Source organism: Typopeltis vanoorti, chromosome 10 (genome assembly GCF_054136105.1).
Source record: "Typopeltis vanoorti isolate ZY-2024b chromosome 10, IOZ_Tvanoo_1.0, whole genome shotgun sequence".
Lineage (NCBI taxonomy): Eukaryota > Metazoa > Arthropoda > Arachnida > Uropygi > Thelyphonidae > Typopeltis > Typopeltis vanoorti.
In genome coordinates this window covers 37,040,155-37,063,017 of record NC_143558.1, presented here as the reverse complement: position 1 = coordinate 37,063,017, position 22,863 = coordinate 37,040,155, and the positions used below count along the sequence as shown (strand labels likewise).

Here is a 22,863-nt window from a genome sequence, read left to right as displayed (position 1 = left end):
TTTCAGACTGAATGGTTATTCTCAAACAATTACTAAAAATACGTTTTCAATCTCCTAGTCGCCATACTGAAGAAAGAATAATGTTAAAGAGAATACACCTATACCATACATAAGCTCAGTCTCTCAGAAATTAGTCAAGGTTTTCAAGAATATAACATTAGAACTTTATTTACTCCGCTTCCTAAGATCCGCTCTGTAGTGAGCCTTCCAAATCCTAGTCATGACAATCTAAAATATCCTGGTGTGTACAGGATATGGTGAGTCTGCGACATTCCTTACTTTGGCCAGATGAATAAATCTATTGAATTGCGTATGGAGGAGCACAGGAGGTACATCGCTTACAAGAGAACACGAGAAAGTGCTTTATCCAGCCATGTCCATTTTTCGGCCGATTCTGATGATGAAAACCATAATCCTACAATCCTTTGGGAAAGATCTAACAACATTTTTCACTACCATGACGAATTGGAGAGAAAAACTGTAGAATCTAGAGAAATCATCCTCAACCATGTACATTTAAATAATAATTTAAGCTACAACCTCTCAGACTGTCATTTTGCTGTGATAAAATACTGTGTCTCACGAAATGCTATACGCACGCACTCAACCAACAATGTGGCCAACGAAGGAACAGCTTTGAATACGTTAACTACAACGTTTTCACGTTAAATATATATAGTGACTTTCTTGTGCTGTTCAAACTTTTTATCTTCAATGTTTAATGTTTTTGTTTTTTATAAAGTCACCTTATATATATATATATATATATACGAGACAGAGAAATCAATTCAGCAATGTATTCAGCAGCACATCCGTGATATTGTATAAAAAGGAAGTGAGGCGTCAGCTTCGTCATCAAATGTACACTCTTCAGCTGACCCACGAGACGCTTTTCAAGATAAAAGTATACACAATGGGATGAATTTTATTGAATAATAATGTTCAAAAGTTTTACATTCAATATATATATTTTCTCAAACACCAAAAACATAAATTGAAAAAGCAAAAGGATTTCGAACAGTAAAATATTTAGTTGTAAATCAAATCTACAAAACGAAATGGTTTTTTGTTTCTTTTTGTTTAACATTCCCTGCTGTGTTTTCTAAGTTTTTGTCTGGCAGGAAGAAACAGTCATCTGCTTGAAATTTTCCCAATCTTTTACCCATACAGTGACTTCACATATTTCTTTGCCCTGTAATAAACAAACGGTTATTTCATAATATTACAGTGGCGAACAAATTAATCAGAACATTCCCAATTTTAAAGAAAAAATTTAATTTCGTAAGAAAATAAATACAAAAATTAATTTCCAATTTTACCTCATAATTTATGTGTTCCTGTGTTTTATTAAGTTCATTAATTCTCTTTACCAAAGCAGAATATTTTTCCCATTTTTGCATCTCGAAACCATACTTTTATGATGGATTGATTAAGTTATCCTTTGCACCACAATTTAATCTTCAAGTTTCTTTTTCTCTATGACCCACAAATTTTCTATTGGGCTAATGTCTGGAGAATGACCGGTCCACTGAAACAATTGAATGTTGTGATTTTTGAGGAAGTCTTTCATTTTTTTTTTTAAGTGTGGCATGGAACGAGATCCTTTTGAAGATGAGTTCTTTGTTTTTCTGGATCAGTGGGACCACTCTTTTCTCCGATAATACTTTTATGTACTGATCACTTTTCATCATACCGTCGACATGCACGAGTGAACGTGGACTGTCGTGTGTTAAACAATCCAAGAACTTTTCAGTTGGATGTTTAGGAGATTGTTGAACGTGGGAGCGAGAAGTCTTCTCAGCTGCTGATTTGCGACCATAGGATACTCGATCTACTTGGACAGAAATGGCCCTCATCTGAGAAGATGACCTTCTTCCATACCTCAACAGTTCAATCTTTGTGCACTAATGCCGACTGGAGCCTCTTTTTCTGTATAGCGTTGGTCAATAGTTGTTTCTTTTTTGGTATGTGAACAGTCCTCCCTGTTTCCAACAATCTTTAACAAACTGTCATGTCTGAAACATCAATCCCACTAGCTACCAAGCAGTGGCGGCCCGTACAGAAACACTGAGACACTGCAGTACCCCCCAAGGAAAAAATGCAAAATTGAAATTTTGTTTTTGTTTATAAATAATAACAATCTTTACAACATTATATAATTGCAATACAACATGTTAAAGGTTACAGCTTATCTTCCGACAGTGATTGAATAGCTGATGATTGGAATTGTTCGATTAACGCTTTATATTACGAAACAAATACACTGCGAGCTAAGGCAGTGTCGATATTATCACGTTCGACCAATTGCAGCCAGACTCGCGGATATTCGTTTGCGCTTACCTCGTTACAAGTCATGCCTACACTGCTCGTTTGGGCAGTGTTAAAGCTCTTAGCCTTAAGCAGTGTATCGTGTGCTTGCGCGCGTTATTTCTGTGAGTAACGAAACTTTTATTATCGGTGCGTGTTCGTGGTGAGGGGGAACTATTTTTTGTAAAGCTTATTTTATTTTATTAAAATAACATATCATTATTTATTTATTATAGATACAAGGCTGAATTACGATGAGTGTCACTGGTGAAAATATGAAAGAATTATTCAAATTAAGAGGATATTGTATCCAACATTATTTTTTAGCCCCAGCATTGCACCAGGTGTTGGCTTATGTTTGGACTCGTCGAACGTTTATTATTTTCTATATTCGGCATGAAACTCTTAGATTTTCCATATTTGAGTTTCGTATTCGGCAAGTGGGTCTACTACTCACTGATGAGGCCTCGAAAAAGGTCGAAACCGGTCTGGGTAGTGACCTTCTGCCATAATGTATAACAACATGCATCTCCTAGGAGTTGTGTTTTACATTATGGGAAAATACTAAGGACAGTGATCGGAACTGCATATGAAAAAGCAGTTGTGAAAATAAAGTATAAAGAATGGGATGAAGAATAGATGCATGAGGAATGTAAAACGTGAGCATCTACTCTCATACTCCGAAAATGGAATATGAGAAGAAACTATCACTGCAATCCCAGAAAATACCAAGGAATTCTTTCATTTGTCAAATTTTATTAATATTATAATATCTTCTTTAATGTGTAGCCTATTATGACCAAATAACGTGATTTCTTATAAATCAATTCGTTTTTTTTTTGTTAATGACAGAATAAGGAAGACTGAAATTCTTGAAGGATAATCAACTCAATCAAAATGTGGTTGAGAGAACACCGTGATGAACAGTTTTAAAATTGGTCATTAAATCAGAGGATAATTTTCTGAATAAGTTCTCACCTCCAAATCAACTGGAGAGAGAGAGAACGATTGTGTTGTTCTAACTTATGGAGAGGCATTAAGAATGGTGTGAGTATTCATATGAAAGTTACTAGAAGAAAGGAATTCATATTGAATTACAAGCCGAGTGATTATAATTGGTTTAGAATCCATACCATTGATAGAGCACCAAGAAAAAGACATCAGTCGCATTTGGGAATTCGTTAACAGATATCTGTTAACAAAATTAATGCGGGGTTCCAAGGCTGGATTATGATGTTTAAAGCTAAGAGATATGTCAATGGAGAAAATAATTAAAGGAAAAGAAACTAGCAGTGATGGAATTAATTGAAAGACTGTGGGATCTACAGCAGACTTCCTGCAACGAGTTCCTTGACTTAATGGAGATCCAGGAATTATAATAGTAATATCTTGAAGAGAGAATAAAACTGCATTCAGATGTGATATTTACTTTTCCAACATTAATTGCTTCGTATTTCAAATCCTACTCAAATCTTATCGATCAATCAAATTTAAATATTAGATGCATCACTTAAGAGAAAAAAAATAATATTATTAACTTTACTCATGTATGTAAAATAGTATATATTTTTCTTCAGATATGCAAATGATGAAGTGTAGCATCAAAATATATATTTAGAAATATAATAATATTATTAACTTGAAAGAAATATGCTTACTGCATCTTTCGTAACAGGACAGTTTTTTGCTTCTTCAAAAGTGACATCACTTTTCTTACAAATTGTTTCGATAACTTCCATGGTTATGTAGTACTTCGTTCCAGCTACAACCTGTAATAATATATGTATTAAAAACACTGTATTTTTCAATGAAACATTAATTAAATATAAATCATTTTTCCTATTATCCTTAGATATATATATTTCTTATTAACTTCCTCGTCATTTACACCAATTACACTCTTCTCTGAACGTTCGATTTTCCCACACAAGAGGCCGAGTAAGAGCTGAAATGACTGAATAGCACATAACAACACCAACAACGATATCGGTTGGTGAGGGAAAGGCATACACTGTAATTTTTTTCAGATTTTACAAAAGCAATTGAAGCAGGATGAAAACGATTTGTTGATATTTAAGGTACTGCATATGGCTTTAGATGTTGAGTTAGTGAGTCGGGAATTGGCTCCTGATAGATATGAGACATTTGTATACAAGGGAGCAGTATCAAAGAAGCAGAAGGTTGCAATTCGGAGTTCTCAGTACTAGCACCTTACATACATGAGCACCTGTATACCAACGAATTTGCAATTGATGTACAGTGGATTGCAGAGGGATATTCAGTTGTTTGCAGATGATATGAAGTTGAGAAGAGTTATCAGTGATAGTGCAGAAATGAGTAATTTTCAGGAGGATTTTCAGAAGGAACTCCTAGAGGATTCTTTGAGTTCAGGGAGTAAAAATAATAATAATAATAATAATAATAATAATAATAATAATAATAATAATAATAATAATAATAATAATAATAATAATAATAATTATTATTATTATTACTATTATTATTATTATACTTTTAACTTGACTCTTCATTTTCATTAACTCTTGGCCAAGCTCTTCCATGTTACTTCTATTATTAGCATCTCAAGCACTCCCATCCATTTCTTGATTATTTTGTATCTGTAAACCGTAAACTGTATCTGTTTAACTTTCATTGATTTATGAGGATTGCTGCAGATTCCAACAACAGTTCTTCCTTAAATTTACTATGATATAGCATGATACTTTGATAGGTAGTGTGGCCGAGTCGTCTAAGGCTCTGTTTTTAGAAATCAGCCTCAATGAGGTGTGGGTTCGAATCCCGATGGGTTCATGAATGTTTCTAATTGAGGTGGGTATGAAATGGCGTTAGTATAGATCATAGGTGGCGAACCTGTGGCGCGTCCGCTAATTTTGCTGGCACGTCAACGATTTAAAGGGATATCCTTTCATACGCTTAAAGATTATTCAACCTTTTTTTTTTTAATTGTTACAATATGTACAAGTTAAATTTTGTTTTACACCAGAGAGTAACTATGAAGACGTGCATATAATTGGTTCGGTATTAACCAACGATCGCATGACCCGAAGATGAAGGCAAACTGTTCAGTTGAAATGCCAATTCTCTTCAACCGAATTCGATAACATTTGAAACTGTCATAACAACATTCACTATATATTTCTTAGTTTTAACAGATTCACAACGGGGTGTCATTTGTCGTTCTGACAGAACTTCTGATTACCGGCGGGCTCAACTCACACAAAGTTTCTACACTTTGTTGAATTTTATTGATGCTTGTTTGCTTTTGAGTTGGCATGTGAACTCACACATGAACATGAATTATATGGCATATTTCAATTTGTGGTAGAATTTCATTTCAAGTTAGCTTTGTGAACTGTCATAAAGGCATCGACAATTTCAAATGCAATAAAACAAATATTTATTTCATGTAATTGAAAAATTGAACAAGGGTTTTTACTTAGATACTGTGTTTCTGGTGCAACATATGGTTTTGCTTACGTCTGTACAGCATAGTTCGTGTGAGTGGAGACATTTGATTCATTAGTTAGCACCGTTTTTATTCCAGCTGTCTATAATTTCGCTGTTTGTTGAGAAATATATTACACAGACTGTAAAAGGCTGTGTACCTTATTCAGGGATACAAGAAACCTACTTCTTTTTCTTGCATCTGCAGTGTAATGGTTGTTAGGGAGGGCATGTTGTGAAGCGCGGGGAGGGAGTTGCTATCGCATTACTATAACACTTTGATGACATCACTGCAAGAGACATCACAAAGAATTAACTTGCTTCAGTGCTGAGAAATTATTATGAGACAAGGAAGAGGAGAAAAGAAAATAAAGAGAATAGAAAATGAGTGAATACGAAACTCAGTCCACAGCGAAAGTGCAGAAAGAATAAATGACAATATCAAATTTTGTCTTTTAAACACAGTCGAACTTGCTTATAATGACTCCAGAGGACCAACAAAAGTTCATGGTTATAACCAATACTCGCTATATCAGTGATGAGTTAAATCTACCTTCTATGTTTTTCTTAATTCTCAATAATTTGATAAATATAGATAAAAAAATGAATTCTTAGAGAGAGAGAAAAAATAATATAATTATACATCTAGATATTATTTGTATAAATATGCTGTATAAACTATAATCCACGTAATATTAAACACGATTTGTTTGTCCATAATTTTAAAATCAGACGCTTAATACTAAACACAGTTTCTTTCTTTTTAATTAAAAACATTAATTACAAGTGGTTAGGCCTATAGAATTAATTAAAAACATTAATTAATTTATAGGCCTAACTACCGTTGGATTCGCCATTGTTGATTAATTATTAAAAACAACTGAATCGTAGGCTCACTGCCCTTGCTTTTTTCGTAGGGTTTTTCGTAGCATGTACATAACTCCAGGAGACTCCCGATTGGTATGGAAGGCATCAAGGAACAGCTTAAGATCTCTAAACAAGGAGAAATCATTAGAAATTTTAAACCTTATCATGGAGAGGTTTGAGACTGACTGGCCGGGTTATTTAAAAACCTGTACGCCCAAACAAATGATCTTGAAGTAGAGGATGAAGTATCCCAAATGGAATTCATAACTGTTCCACTATCTAAAAACCCCCGTCATAACAACTCACAAGAAGAGCACTCCAACCAACTGAGAAGAACTGCAGACGATCTTATAGAAGATGACTCACCCACACAAAACGCGCCGAAAAACACCGAGAAGGTCACCCAAGTTATTCTACAGGACAAAGAGATATGGATTTCTGTAATATCAGCCGTCATGGAGCAAAACAGCACATAATCCTGGGCAAAAAACTCATATCAGGGTGTCAAAATCAAGCGAGCCACCGTCACTGAATACAGGCAGATGAGAAGGCTACTGGACACCAAAAATCTTCCTTGCCATATATTCGCTTTACAGAGTGAAAAGACCCTAAAGGTGGTAGTACGTGGAGTCACAGAAGGAATCACTACAGAAGAAATCTCAGTTGATCTAAGCAACCAGAGCCTGACTCCAATCAAAGTAAGTAGCATGCTAAGGTATGATAAGAGGCCAATGCCATTTGTACTCGTGGAGATTGATAACACCCAGAAGAAAATATACCAGCTGACTGCTGTCTGTTGCCTCAGAATTAATACAAAACCTCTAAGAAAGAGAGCGTCAACAGGACAGTGCCATAGATGTCAGCGGTTTGGGCAAGCATAAAAGCTATGCCGGGCAAATTTTAGGTGCTTAAAATGTGGGGAAGGCCACCAAATCATCATATGCACCAAGCCAAGATCTACGCCAGCTAAGTGCGCAAAGTGCGGAGCTCCTCAACCCGATAACTATAAAGGATGCATAGCACACTCAAAGAACCGCGGGTGACCCAAACCCGCTCATCCATCACCCAGCAGTGGTAACCTGGGCAACTGTGCAGATCGCATTCCAGTTCAAATAACGTCCACCTAGACAACTCAGAAAGGAAATCAACCTAAATCCAGGATCAAAACATATATGACTCTGCACGATCCAAGAATACTTCCTCCAACGAATTTATAAGCTCCAACCTTACATCAGTTCTAACTGCCTCACTAGCTACCATTCTTCAGGAATTCAGTAAAACAAATCCTACACCATCCTGCACGAAGAAATTCCATCAACGCGCCCATTCCATTCTGACAGCCATGAACAATAGGAAATATAAGCCTAACTCCCTTACCATAACTGCATGGAATGCAAATGGATTGAACAAGAAAATCCTTCAAGTACAACAGTTCACTCACAGATACACTCCTGATATAAATCTTGTAAATGAAACAAATCTCAGGCCAGCTAATAACCCTAAATTACGGAACTACGCAATGAAAAAAACAGACAGACTCACTGCTGCAGTGGAGGAGACACTGCCATATTCATTAAAATGTACTGACAAATCCACAAACCAAGATCCTAGAGATAACAAGCGTTGAAGTTCATACAAACAATGCTCGCAGTATCAAAAGGTATGCAGTATACAACGCACACAGCAATCCATTACTGGTATCTGACTTGGACTTTATTCTCGGCTCCACTGACTCCATCATCATGGCTGGAGATTTCAATTCCAAGCATACAGCTTGGTATTGCTTCACAATCAATGATAAAGGCCGCACCCTAAGCCATTACTCAACGCAAAATTCTATTGTTATAGCCGGACCTACAGAGTCCACTCATCACAGTCCAAGTGGAAGCTCACACGTACTGGATATCGGAATCCTCAGAAACATCAGATACCAACACCAAATGGAAACGATAAACGAATTATCATCTGATGACAACCCCATTCTGCTCAAGCACGGTACAGAAGAACAATTCTCCCCTAGACACTAATTCATATCATGGAAAAGCTCCCCCAAAACTCTCGCAGACCACATTGGCCCAGCACCCATTATCCCTAACAAAGAGGAGATAGATATAGCCGTCAACAACCTTACTTACCAAATTAAAAACAAACACTAACTTCAGTCACACAAATCACAGTTATTCATTCCAGTAGTCGAATCCCTGAGGAAATTATGTACCTGATCAGACTGAAAAACAGAGCCAGAAAAAGATACCATAATAACACAAAATCCCCACAAGATAAAACCACTCTGAATAATTTAGATAGACATATCGGGGAAGCTCTACAAAAACATCGAAATCAAGATTGGGAAACGAAACTGAACAAACTAATCCCAGAAAATAACTCCATCTGGAATTTCTTGAGAATCCTCCGCACTAAAAGTCAACTCATACTCCCAATTCAGACCAAGAAAGGAGCACCTCACACTGACCAAGAAAAAGAAGAAGCTTTGGTTGACAATTTGGAATCTCAGTGTAAACCCTCTTACGAGAATTTAAACATCAATCTCATCTGCAAGATTCACCGCAGAGTCAGACAGATCATAATAGAACAAAAGGAGAAGGCAGAACCCATCATAACCTCCTCTCCAGCAGAAGTTATAAATATCATAACCCACTCGAATATCAACAAGGCTCCAGATCCAGACGGAATCACATAAAGAACAGAAAATTACCAATGCTATCCACAGATTCAAATATTTTCCCTTAGTATGGAAAACGGCTAACATCACACCAATCAATCAAAAAAAAAAAAGATTGGAGAAATCTCTCAACTTCCGAAAGCTACAGAGCTATCAGCCTACTGTCCAGCCTAGGTAAGGTTGCAGAAAAAGTCATCCTTACAAGTCATCAATCAGCAACTGATAATCTAGGTATTATCCCTAATGAGCAGTTCGGATTCAGAGAAAACTATAGCTCCACACATCAGATACACCGTCTGGGTGAATTTATCACCACAGGATTTAACTGGAACCTCCACACTGCTGCGGATTTCTCTACAAACTCATCAAATTTAGCATGCTAACTAATCTAATAAAAATCATAGCTAGTTACTTTAAAGACAGATTCATGGAAGTAAAAATAAATGAAACTGTATCAACCAGACGCAAGATCCTGGCAGGTATACTGCAGCGTTCTCTTCTGACTTCCCTTTTGTTTTCTATCTACATAGCTGATATTCCACAAAATCCAAGTTTAACAATCACAGCATTATATGCTGATGATACCGCTTTATTAGCAAGATCTTTCAGTCCCAAACTAGCTTCCAAAAGACTCCAAAACAGTATTCACATATTGGAGAAATGGCTGATGGACTGGAGGATCCAAACGAACCCAAGAAGAGTTCAGCCATCCTGTTCACCAAAAAGAAGATTCAGATCAAGGAACACATACACCTGCTAGTTGTCAAGATCCCATACCAGAGCGATGTCAAATACCTCGGTGTTATGCTTGACAAAAAACTTCATTTTTTTAAAGACAAAACTAGTTTATTTGTAAGTTTCCTAAAATAGTACAAAATGTTGAACAATCATATGTGTAACCTAAGATCAACAGCTCATCCCGGTTAAGACATTGATAAAGTCACAAAAATGTATGTAATACATTTTCATTATATACTCATATGTATATTCATATAATATACATATTACATATTATTATTATTATTATATAATTACATAATAAAATCGCAGATAAAATAAAATTTCATCATACAGAGAAAGTTGTATAACAATTAATTAGGAACAAAATAAAACAAAGCAGTTCAATAACATTTAAATTTTACGTTCTACGCATAAGACTGGATCTTTGAATACAAATATGCTAAAAACCAATAATTTATACAATTATTTTGAACAGAGCTTCCTCATTTCTGAGGGAAAATAAATACTCTTTGATTAGAGGTTTGCATTTGTTTGGGTTAGTTTCATTTCGTATTGTTAAAGTGTGTTGAATAGTTTTGGCGCTAAATAAGTTAATATTTGCATATTGGTTCTTTATTTTTGCTTTTGGAACTAAATATTTTAGGCCTTTAAGTCTACTAAGGGAAGTATCTTGTTTGATATTTACGTATCCGTTGTCTCTTTTATGAATAATATTACCGTATAGACGTATAAATATCTAAGGGGTTGTATGTTTAGTATGGTGTATTTATTACACATTGCAGTATCCTTATATTTGTTTCTTGTTAAGATTTTAATCACTTTATGCTGAGGCGAGACTAAAGGTTTCAGCGTAGTGCGATAGATTCCTCCCCAACTTAATATAGCATATTGTAGTGTGCATTGAATCCAGGCAGAATATGATATTTTTAGCATATTTAAATTTAAGAATCTGTTAAAGTAGTAAAGTCTGTTTAACATAATCCTTACTTTATTTACGACAACAGTAGTATGCGGTTTCAAGCTTAAATTACTATCAATTTTTAATTCCAAGTAAATTATTACACTGACTTTTTTTATTTTCTCGCAGTTGTAATTTGAATTTGTTCTGCAATTCCAATCATGCATAATTAATTGTGCAGTGAAGTCCATTTTGCCAGTTATATTTCACAAGTTAAAATTTACATATTTAGTTTTTGAGACATTCAGACTGAGTTTGTTTGACTGGAACCAATTTGTTACTTTCAAGAGATCAGCATTCACGATGGTTTTCATTTGTTCGGCTGTGTCTGTGGAGAAAATTAGTACTGTATAATCTAGAAAAGTATTTATTTTACAGTTTAGTTTACGATTGTAGAAGTCACTGATAAATTGGTCCCACGACAGATCCTTGTGGTACACCGCAGTCTACTGTTTTTTGGAGCTGCTATAGCTGTTGTTTATTTTTACAATTTGTGATCTGGCATTTAAGTAATTTTTGAAACAGTTAACGGCAGTGTATTCGTATTTCTATGACTTCTAATTTTTTTTATTAAACTTTCATGTGATACAGAGTCAAAAGCTTTGTGTATATCTAGAAATACTGCTAATGTTAGTTTATGTTCGTCAAGGGAGGTATAAACTGTGTTTGTGAAGTTGTAAAGCATGTTTTGTGCTAAACTTTTGCCTAAACTCAAATTGATTCTTTGAAAAGAAGTTGTTTTTGTCCAAAAATGTCACGAGTCTAATTTTTACCAATTTGTCTAATTTTCGAAAAGACCTGTAGAAGGGAGATCGGTCTGTAAATTTTCAAGTTATTTTTGTTTACATTTTGGTAATAGATACAACTACCGCTTTCTTAAAATCTGATTGAAACGTGCCTGTTATTGGTGATAACTTAAAAATGTACATTAGGGGTTCTATGATGTACAGTAGGCATTCTTACACAATGTTTGTGTTAATACCATCGTATCCTGAAGTTTTGGTTGCTTTTAGGCTAGCAATAACATTTTTGATTTCGTTTTCACAAGTGGGGAAAAGATATCTGGAGTTTTCAAGTCTCTTGGGAGTGCAATTCCAAGGGGTGGATTTAGCATTTTTCAGAATGATTTCACTGACTATGGCAAAACTGTTATTGAATTCTTCAGCCAATCCTCTGTCTTTATTTTCTCTATTCCTATCGATATCTTTAAGTATGGGGAGGTTTTGTTTGTGTGTAACTTTACTGATTAATTTATTCACAAACATCCATTGATTTCTGGGGTTTCCTTCGCATTTTAGGAATTCATTTCTGTGTTACTCGTTTTTACTTTCTTTTAATTTATGATGTATTTGATTTCTATGGTACTTGAAACTGTGTTCATAATATTGATTGTGCGAGTAATTTTTAAACATTTTATACACTTTATCTCTAATTTTTATGTAGCGTCTGATTTCCTGTGTAATCCAGGGCTTTGTTTCTTTCATTTTGTCTATTATTTTAACTTTAATAGCGTCTTGTATTTTATTGTTCAATATTGCAATAAATTAATGATACCAGGTATCAATATTTGTTTCCCTCATTATATCTTCCCAGGAGACAGTGCTTAAGTTACGTTTCAATACTCTGGAGTCAATTGATGTGTGGGGAATATTTTCGGTTAAACTATCTTTGTGCTGTACTTGCAAATGCACTTTAATACCGATTGGAAAGTGATCCGCGAGAGGTTGGCACAGAATTGCTACTTGGATTTTGTTTCCACTTAATGATCTCCCGAATACATGATCTAGACACGTTCTACCACCATTGAGTTCTCTCGTGAGGACATTAATATATTGTTCGAGTCCATGCATGGCAAGTAGATCTAGATAATCTTGAGAGGATCTGCTATTCTTCAGCAAGTCAATATTCATATCCCCAATTATGAGAACATTATCACTTCTGATCTCACCTGGACTACACTCGAGTTCTTGTATAAAGTTGTACTCTGTGTAACAATGCGACCTATATACAGCCATTATATATATGTATATATATATATATATATATATATATATATATATATATATATATATATATATATATTATGATGTTCTGAATAAAAATTGACATTTTCACCTGTTTTTATTTTTATATTAGTAATGTTATTAGCAGATATGGAATTCTGGATAAAGATAATTTCTCCTCCAGCTTTGTTATAATTTCTACATTGATAATAAATTTTAAATCCACTTAAGTGGTAGAAATCAATTTCTTCGTCTTTAACCCAGATTTCTGTTAATATTAGAACATCTAGCCGATAATTTAAATTGTCTAGTAGTAATTCGATATGCTGTAATTTATCTCCCATTCTTCTTATATTTATATGCAAAATTTTCAAGGTACTTACAGTGTCTGAGGATTAAAAGTTTCTTAATTCTACTGAATCATGACAAATTACACATTTATGAAAACCGGACATCAGCGATATTATTCTCATCTGTCATAGTTGTTCGTAATTAGTTATTACTTTCGCTGTATTCTCGGAGTTTAGACAAGTCTTCCTCGCATCTGATTCGCGATATTTTAGATGTATCGTCTCTTCTCATGAAAAATTTGCCCTTTTTAACCCAGAGATATTTGTAGTTGACTTCTTTACATTTCTTGGCAATAAATAGTAGGCGTTTTAGGTTTCCAGTCAAGTGCTCGTTTAAATATATTTTACTATCGTTAAAACTGTCAGAAATATCAGTTGTATTTAGTCTATATTTGCTACTTTTGTTTCTGTCCAGCCATTTGTCTGTGATCTTTTTACTTTTAAATTTTATAATGATAGCCATTGGTCTGTTTTTCGGCCCATTGGGAACACGATGTATAGCCTCAATACCATCTTCATTATAGCTGATTTTGATTTTACATGCAATTTTCTTTGCTATTTTATGCACATTTTCACGTGGCTCGTGAGGAACACCAATAAATTTTAGGTTTGAGCTAATTGCCTGTTGATTCAAGTCATTCACAGTTTCATGAATTATATTCAGCTCCATATTTGCGTTTTCCAGTTCATAGTTCTTTGTTTTAAGTTCCTTAACTTCTTGTGTTAGGCCAGCAATGATACCAAGAAAATAATCTATTTCGTTCGAGTTATATTCAGTCGAACTTCTTAAGTCCTTGATGTCTTTTTTTAATTATTTTATTAATCCCATTAAATCGGTTACACATGTATCGTCTGTGTTACTAATCTCTAGAATAGACGAGTCATCACCCTTTCAAGAAATCGTCGGTCTTTGTTGTTCGCCGAATTTGCAAGAAGCGCATTTCCAATTTTGTTTTCTGTCTTTGGAGAGCTTTTAAATTGGCTTTCACTGAGACCAGCACAATGAAAATGATAACTAATTTTGCACTTATCTGCACACTTCATAATAGATGTATCATCAATACATGTCTCTTCACTAACTTTCTGGCGACCGTTGAACAACATCACATTGAATAGGCAATTTTTTAAAGCTACTCGCAGAGGTTAACTTTCTATAGAGTTGAGCTTTACAGTACCATATTTATAACTTAATTTATCCTAGGAATGTCTTTACAGCTGTTACAATTAGCGTTCGACATATCTCGGCTATTGACCTTGAAGGATTAATAGGTAATAACGTCAAGGTGAAAATGGCGGTTGATGCAAAACATGGCTTGAAATTTTTGAAGAACTAGTTTACAGGAACCACTAAATCAATTTCAATAATTTATACACTCTAATTTTTTATGTTACTGAGACAATTAATTAAAGCACATTTTAAAGATGATTATATCAATACAATGACTTACATTTAAGTATAACACAAGAACAAATTTATTAACAAACGTTCACTCTGCGCCCTCACAGCGCTTTGTTTAACTTATTTTTTGTTTATTTATTTATTTTAACTTATTCACGTAATTTCCATTACTTAGTTTATGTTAAACCAAAATTTTCACTAAACTAGTCGAGCAAACATTAAAAATAGTTTTCTATCCCATCTGATTCATTAATTGTAATACAGGCAAAAACATTTCCTAGTAGGCAGCTTGATTCACCGATCATATTTAACACATAAGCTCGATGACATTCAAAGCAATCGCTCAGCTTTATCTCATGATCAAAAGAAGAAGTGAACTGGATAGCCGGAACAAACTACTCATATACAAAATGGTAATACTTCCACTCATCACTTAAGCATCTCCTGCATGGAGACACCACCTCGAATACAAATATTCAAAAGCTTCAGAGAATAGAGAACAAATGCCTGAGAATGATTATGAATTGCCCATGGTCCATTAGAAAGCTATCAGATCCACAGAGAAGTCAACATTCCCTACATCACATCCCTTCTCCATGACCTAGCAGAATAGTTCTTCACCAAGAAAAGCAATCATCAAAACCCGCTGATCACGCAAGCTTCAGACTACAATGAAGCAGAATTCTATAAACACAAAAGGAGCAAGTCAATTCTATGCTCCGCTGAACACAACTAATCTCACTGCCCTTCCAGGGCGAGCTTAGAGCTCAATAACTCTCCTCTCAAAGAACTCCCCCTCAGAAAATGGGGAATATCAAAATCATTTATGCTTTACCCAACAAATCAGCAGAGTTCTGCGTGTAATTAAAAACAATACAATACTAATTAATAATAAACACAATTTCAATGATCCAGCCAACCTTCGTTGCATACAAAATCATGGCGTCCAGATTGTTCAGCAAATTTCCCCTCTTGAACCTTCAAGATCCCACAGTTTGTTCAGATTCCATTGCTTCTTTATACAGAGAACTATTGAAGCAATGCTTCATCGACGTTTGTAAGCTTGCATTATCTAATTGTTTTTTATCCAGTATTTGTTTCCCTTTGCCGATATGTAAACATCTTTATTTTTCAGCAGTGTCGAGAGTGTTGAAGAAGACATTTTTCTCACCAGTTTTAACGAACAAATAATTTCGACATTTTCGTGAAATGAGAGACACTTTGTTTTAGTAGTCATGTTTCCGACGGAAGGGTTTCGGTAAAGTAACGGAGGAGGGCTGGAGGCTAGATGGAAATTCGATTAATTTATTAATTAATAATAAATAAAGGAATGTTTAGCATAATTACAACGTTATAATCTAGCGAAGAACTAGTATATCTTGATAACGCAAAGAATGAAAATGATCATCGTGAATTAAAACCTCTGGGATAAGAAGATTATTTTTAAACACCCCCTTCCCAAGAATTCAGTGAAGGAATGAATTACGTAATGCAATGTTTCGTATTTATATAACCTTCACAATCTTCTCCTTCTCAAAGTACTAGTTCAGCACGAAATATGCTGATATGTACATTTTCCGTGATTCGTCGAACTACATGATTTTCAGTGTGAAAGCACGATGGCACTGACACCCCTGTAGACAAACTTTCTGGTTCTTCGTAGAAATCAGTGATTTCTGTATAGGCATGCGACAATCAATACCAATCCTTACATTTGTTAGTTGTAATCCCTGAATGTCTCAATGACTGAGACGAATTAATAGAAGCATAAAAAATAGTGTAATATGTTAAAATAGTCTTTTTTGTACAAAAGTTCCTAACTGGAAATTCTTGATGAAACAGATTAATAGATTTAATATAGAAAAATGTAGAAAAATCCTTATTAATGGATATCATAAAATCATTTTAATAGATATCATAAAATAGTAAATATCCATTAAAATTCTGCATTCACCACACTTGCATGCAATGCATTCCACTCATCAACTACACTTCCATGCGAAGCATTCATTCACAAACCAGCAAAACTTGCCCTTCACCTTCCCTCTAACTCCCTTCTTATTCAGTTTCCATCTGTTCTATGGAAAATATTTCTGCTTTCTTAATCTAGTTAAAACTAGTCAACATATACAACCCAACAACTTATGTCTCAATTATATTCACTGCGTCGTCCTAGTCACGAAACTTTGCAGATGGCATTCATTAAATCGGTTTTCATAACCAACATTCCAGAGACCGGACATTACCTTATTCAATCTTCCTAAGTTCCAAGATATTATCACCATGGAAACAAGGTGTGTAACTCATCTCATCCATATTATCCATATAGTAATCCATTTTCCGCCTAATTCTGCCTTATACAATGGAACCGAACGTATTTACTTGTATGCTTCGGTAGATACTCTTCATCGTATCAATAATCCATTGTGATGACTTCACAAATTTAGCAATATGACCACTAAACATCTATCAATCCTCTCCCCCACCATTCCTAGATCTCTCATTTCCTCACTCACAATTTCTCGAATTCCACGGTGGTCTGTAAAGTTATCGACTTCGACCATAGATGGCAACACTATCGCCAATATTCTTTTTTCTAAGTTGGTACATCTGTCATAAGCATCCATTTCAAATTATTATTATTATTATTACGTAACACCTCCAGGGAGTCCAAAGACTCATCGAGGCACTGCACTTGCTCTACAATTCTCTGTCTCCACCACTCAATCCACCAACTACAACTAACTGCAACTACCATCATCATCCACACCAACACCATCTACCGCCCATCATCATCACCACTAGTATTTTCTAGACAATCACAAACATCCATGCCCATGGCTGGATTCGAGCGCGCATCCTGTTGATTGGAGAGCGGATATGCTGACCACTCGGCCAACAAGGCCAGCAGATTCCAAATTGCAAGTCGTTCCAAGTAGTTTGTTTTATACAGCTGTCTGCAGCAAAAGTGTTGTCTATATCCCTTTATATGGATAAAATTGAGTATCGTCCGGTTAGAAACTTCTTTGTAAAAGATGGTCTAACTCCAAAAGAAATTCATTCAAAGTTCATACACGTTTATGGGCACTCTGCTCCTCTGTTTTTGACAATTAAAAAATGTGCAGCCAAACTAAACGTGGCTGTTCCAGCCTTGAAGATGAGATGATCCAGGTGAAGGGCGTCTGCAAAGTGTAACAACAACAGAAATCATTGATCAAGTGCACGATATGTTATTAGAAGACCGGCGAGTCAAAATCCTTGAAATTGAAAATCTCTGATCAGTGTTTAGAGCATTACAACAAGAATAAAACTGATTTTGTTTGTCAAATTATTAATATGGATGAAACGTAGATTCACCATTACACACCAGAATACAAACAGCAGTCAAAACAGCGGACAGAAGTCGGTTGTTCAGCGCCAAAGAAGACAAAGTTGGTTTCATCAGCAGGAAAGGTCATGGCATCGGTGTTTTAGGATTATAAACGCATTTTGTTTATTAATTATCTTGAAAAGGGTAAAAGAATAACCGGGAATATTATTCCGATCTTTTAACCAGACCAGACGAAAAAAAAATCTTGAGAAAAAAATCGGTTTGCAGAAGGAAAAAAATCATCTTTCATCAGGACAATCCACCTGCCCACAAATTTTGGCAATGGGAAATTGAACGGGTCTGCACTACCAATTGTTGGAACATCCACTCTATTCCCCAGATTAATTCACTCTGTCTTCTATCATTTCCCAAAACTAAAACTCCTCCTTGCTGGTCAACATTTTTCTTCGACTCAAGGAGTGATTGCAGCTGTAGAGGGGTATTTTGCATATCTTACTGAGAACCACTACAGGGACGGGATAATGGCGCTGGAGCATAGCTGAAATAAATATATTAATCTTAACGGTGATTATGTTGAAAAATAAAAATAGTTGTGAAATTATAAATTCGTTTTATGATTGTTAGGCCGAGAACTTTTCAGACTACTCTCGGAAGTGTATATTTCGCATCCCACACGCCGTCTACCTAATTCTAAAGCTTAACATGGCAATGTTGCAAAACCTTTGCAACACTGAATGTACAATGTGTAAAAGAATACAAATCTCTTGATAAAATAATTTTTCAGTGGAAGATTTCAATTTGAAAAAGATTAAAGACTAAATAAATCTTGCCGAAGATACTGAAAGTCAAAATATTAGTGCCGGGGAATTCATGAAAATTTAATATATATATTTACACTAGCGTCCGAATTCTAAGGATGAACGCTATTTCTCAGGATCGCAAACCACAAATTCAGACGAATCAGCTTGTGACAATTTGTATAAGAAATGATTTCGAGTACAAAACGAGTACATACATACATCTTCAAGGCCCACCTTTACTAAGTGGGTTGTGTGGGAAGCAGCTGCAAGAGAAACTTCCAGTGCTCACGATACTCCGCCACCAAGCTCAGCTGTTCAGGTCGGATTCCTAAACCTGTGCACCCAAGGTTTTGGATATAATCTATCCAGCGAGTCCTTGGCCTTCAACGTGGCCTCCGACCCTGTGACTTGACAAAGAGGGCCTGCTGAGGGAGCCTCTCTTGTGGCATTCTGACCAGGTGCCCGTACCAACGTAACTATGATCTCTCAATAGGCAGAAGTAACGGTTGAGTATTGAGGGTTTCCCGAATTGCTGAGTTTCTGACTCTGTCGAGTCTTATCAGCCCGCACGCCCTCAAAATATCCTCATTTCAGCTGCTTGGATGAGTGTCCGCTTTCTTTCGGTCATTACCCAACTCTCATCACCATAGGTGAGGATGGAGACATAGAGTATTGAAGTGTATTGAAGACAGCCAGCTTTGCATTCTGGCTTAACTCCCGCTTCAATACTACTGAACGGCCAAGCTCCTGCAATATTGCGCTTGCTGAACCATTTCCATTATCTAACTCTACGTACCACTTTCCAACACTCGTGAATATGGACCTAAGGTATTTAAACTTCTCCACCTGCCTCAGTCAGACTCCAGTCACATGTACAGTGCACTGAGATGGTTGTCTTGAGACCACAAATGTTTCAGTTTTGGCCAATTGATCTTCATTCCGGCTTCTGCATAAACAGCTATCCAAGGTCCACTGTAGGTCATCTGTGGAAGAGCTAAACAGAACTAGGTGACCTGCAAAATATAGACGTGTATCCAATTCTGACACATCCAATGCCTTGGCTGCGCTTATCAATCCAGTCCATAAATATTATGAAAAGGAGGGGTGACAGAACACATCTTTGGCGGAGGTCAACGGAGACTGTGAAAGATTCAGACTTTGTGCTGTTTTCCCTGACACAAACCTCTGGGCATTCATACAGGCACTTAATGACAGCTAATAGTTGGCCATTCACTCCATACTCCGGTACTAATTGCCAAAGCTTTTCCCGAGGAACCCAGTTATATGCCTTCCCCAAGTCTATAAAACATGTGTAGACATTCTCAGCATATTCTCAAGATTTCTCAAAGACTTGTCTTAAAGTGAAGATTTGGTCAGTTCTGCTTCTACCAAATTGGGTACACATTCAAATTTTTCAACAGAGCCAAAGGAGCCAAAGGAGTGATGTATGGCCGGCCTGGTTGGCAAAGTGGTTATTGTATCTACTCTCCAGCCAAAACACTGCGGGTTCGAATCCCTCCGTGGACATACTATTACTACTACTACTATTAACTCGGAGCTTGGGTATGTTCATTTTAATATAAACTGACCAAAAATCCGAGAATTATAACAAATTGAGATTTATTTGAAAACGCAACATGTTTCGTCTGGATTGACTTGTGTATGCTTTAAGAATATAGAAAGCTATTAAAATACACTGAAAAAAAATACATTGATACACTCTAAAGCTATACAGTTATAAAGTTATAATATTCGACTGTAAATTACAGTTATTATGAACTTTTGCTATAGTCCGTGTTAAAGTTCTATTGTTGTAAACTTGTGCATGTGTGGAACCACGCGATCTCCAGTATCTGATAGTAGAGCTGAAAGAGTCAGGCAAATTATAGCTGAGATTATTGTTCATGTGAAGAGGGTCCAAAGGTGATTTCTTTTGATTCGACAATGCGGCGTTCTACTTCATCGTGACAAATGTGCAGGTTTGAAGTTGTTGTCCAATTTACTTCATGTTGGTGGCTTTCGTTGTTCGTGTTTATGGAAACACGTTGATAGTGTTTATATGTATATATATAAAACTATTACACACTGCAATATAATGTATGGAGGCCAATCCTAAAAATTCATAATTAAATTACTATTCCTGTGTCGAAGAACAGGGCGAAAGATAACGTTTGGAGTAAAAATAAATAAAATAAAATAAAAATAGAATCAGAAAATAAAATACAATGAAAATGAAACAAACCGAGACAATGAAACATTCGTCGAATTGCACAGAAGTTTCCAGATGAATTGCAATTTCTGAGAAGAACCGTCGAAAAATGCTAAATGAAATCAGAAAAGAACTTCGAATTGTCTGAGAATGAATTCATTTCTACAAGAAATTAAGAAAAACTACTCAACAAACATGGATGAGACTTTGCATAGAGAGAGAACATTGGGGGAGAAATAGGATGGGGGGAATATGTATTGAAGTGAGAGAGAGAGAGAGAGAGAGAGAGAGAGAGAGAGAGAGAGAGAGAGAGAGAGAGAGAGAGAGAGATTAGCAGCTAAAAACAATTACACGTAGACTGATACTTTCGACAGGTGACATTCTAACAATAAATGACATCATACCTGAGCTTCTGCCTTCAAAATCTCTCCCAGTTTCTTCCAATTTGGTGATTTTGATTCCTTATTCAGTGCTTGCATAGCAAATTCAGCTGCTTCTTGTACATCGTTGTCAATTGGTATGGGTTTCTTGCCGCTTACAGGTTCCTCTTCGTCTGACTTTGTAGAAAAACTGAGAGGTAAAAGACTCAGCAATACTATAAAAAGCATGCTGAAATCGTGAATGTTAACCAGAAACAATAACCACACTTATTGCTAAGAGCTTACTCAACTCGAATCTAGTAACTTAACCAGAATAAAACCATTAAACTCGCTTCATGTAAACTAAGCGACTGGATGCAGTGACTTATTCAGTATTAAATGATCCACTGCAGTATTTATATATAATATATCAGCTAACGCCTTTTATATCCTTATAAGGAGTAGGCGAGTCCGTTTTAGTCCACCTTACCTTTTATTGGACACTGAATAGCGAGTTCAGTCTCCTCTAGTATCCAGCCAGAGATAAGTGGGTCAGGGATAGCACTCGTTTAAGCTGCAAGAAATGAAGACACAGGTAACTAGTGCCTCCATCTCGTGATCTCTAACTCTAACACAATATTTTTAATATCTGAAAAAAATAGTTTGGGTTCTTCGGTCGATTTGTTTGAATTTACCGACCAAAACCCAGAGAAAATTCCGGGATAAAAGCCCCTTGCCACTGACAGAGATCGAGAACAGGTCGAAAAAAGACTTTGAAAATATTCCTTTATCTGGCGACTAGAATCGAACTGTCTCCAAAAGTAACATAGGGCTTAAACGCGCGCACCTATTCAGTATAAGGGAATAAAGGTGTTAGTTAGTTTAAAAAAAAAAAAAAAAACACAAAAAGAACTCCTATGTAATCACTCACCGTTGACAAGCATCTTGTCAACGGTGAGTGATTACATGAGAGTTCTTCTTAATTATTCTTAATACGTATATACTATGCACGTTTATTATTCATATATATAACATGCGTGTTTTACATCAAAGTACGAAGGTTATTATGCATCTACATTGTAATATTGTATGTACATATGCTGACCATATTTCCTTGAGACGAAAACGGGATAATCGGATGGGAAAAACGGGACGGAGGATTACGTATTAGTTTATATTCTGAAAACGTAAGACGATAAAAAAAATTATTACATAAAGATATTGAGCGTACCATTATTCTTCAGTAACAGAACCCTACAAAAATTTAGTTGGACTTAGAGGGGGACTGCATTTCAGGTAAGGAAATAAAGTCTATAATTTTGTCTTGACACCACAATTTGCAAAATTTACCTGTCTTTAAATGCTTCTTTTTTTTTTTTTCATTTTTTTTT

General features: G+C 35.6%; 1 protein-coding gene across 1 annotated transcript; it reads right to left on the bottom strand.

Annotated features, from left to right (window-relative positions):
* Nucleotides 1–907: 907 nt before the first annotated feature.
* On the bottom strand, nucleotides 908–21,899 carry LOC150102344 (cystatin-POGU1-like). The gene is made up of 3 exons (XM_090399147.1): nucleotides 21,518–21,899; nucleotides 3,966–4,076; nucleotides 908–1,192 (listed from the first exon to the last, which is right to left on the bottom strand). Exons 1-3 carry the CDS (start codon nucleotides 21,719–21,721, stop codon nucleotides 1,103–1,105), a joined length of 405 nt encoding a protein of 134 aa, XP_090255273.1. The 5' UTR covers nucleotides 21,722–21,899; the 3' UTR covers nucleotides 908–1,102.
* Between the last annotated feature and the right edge of the window lie 964 nt (nucleotides 21,900–22,863).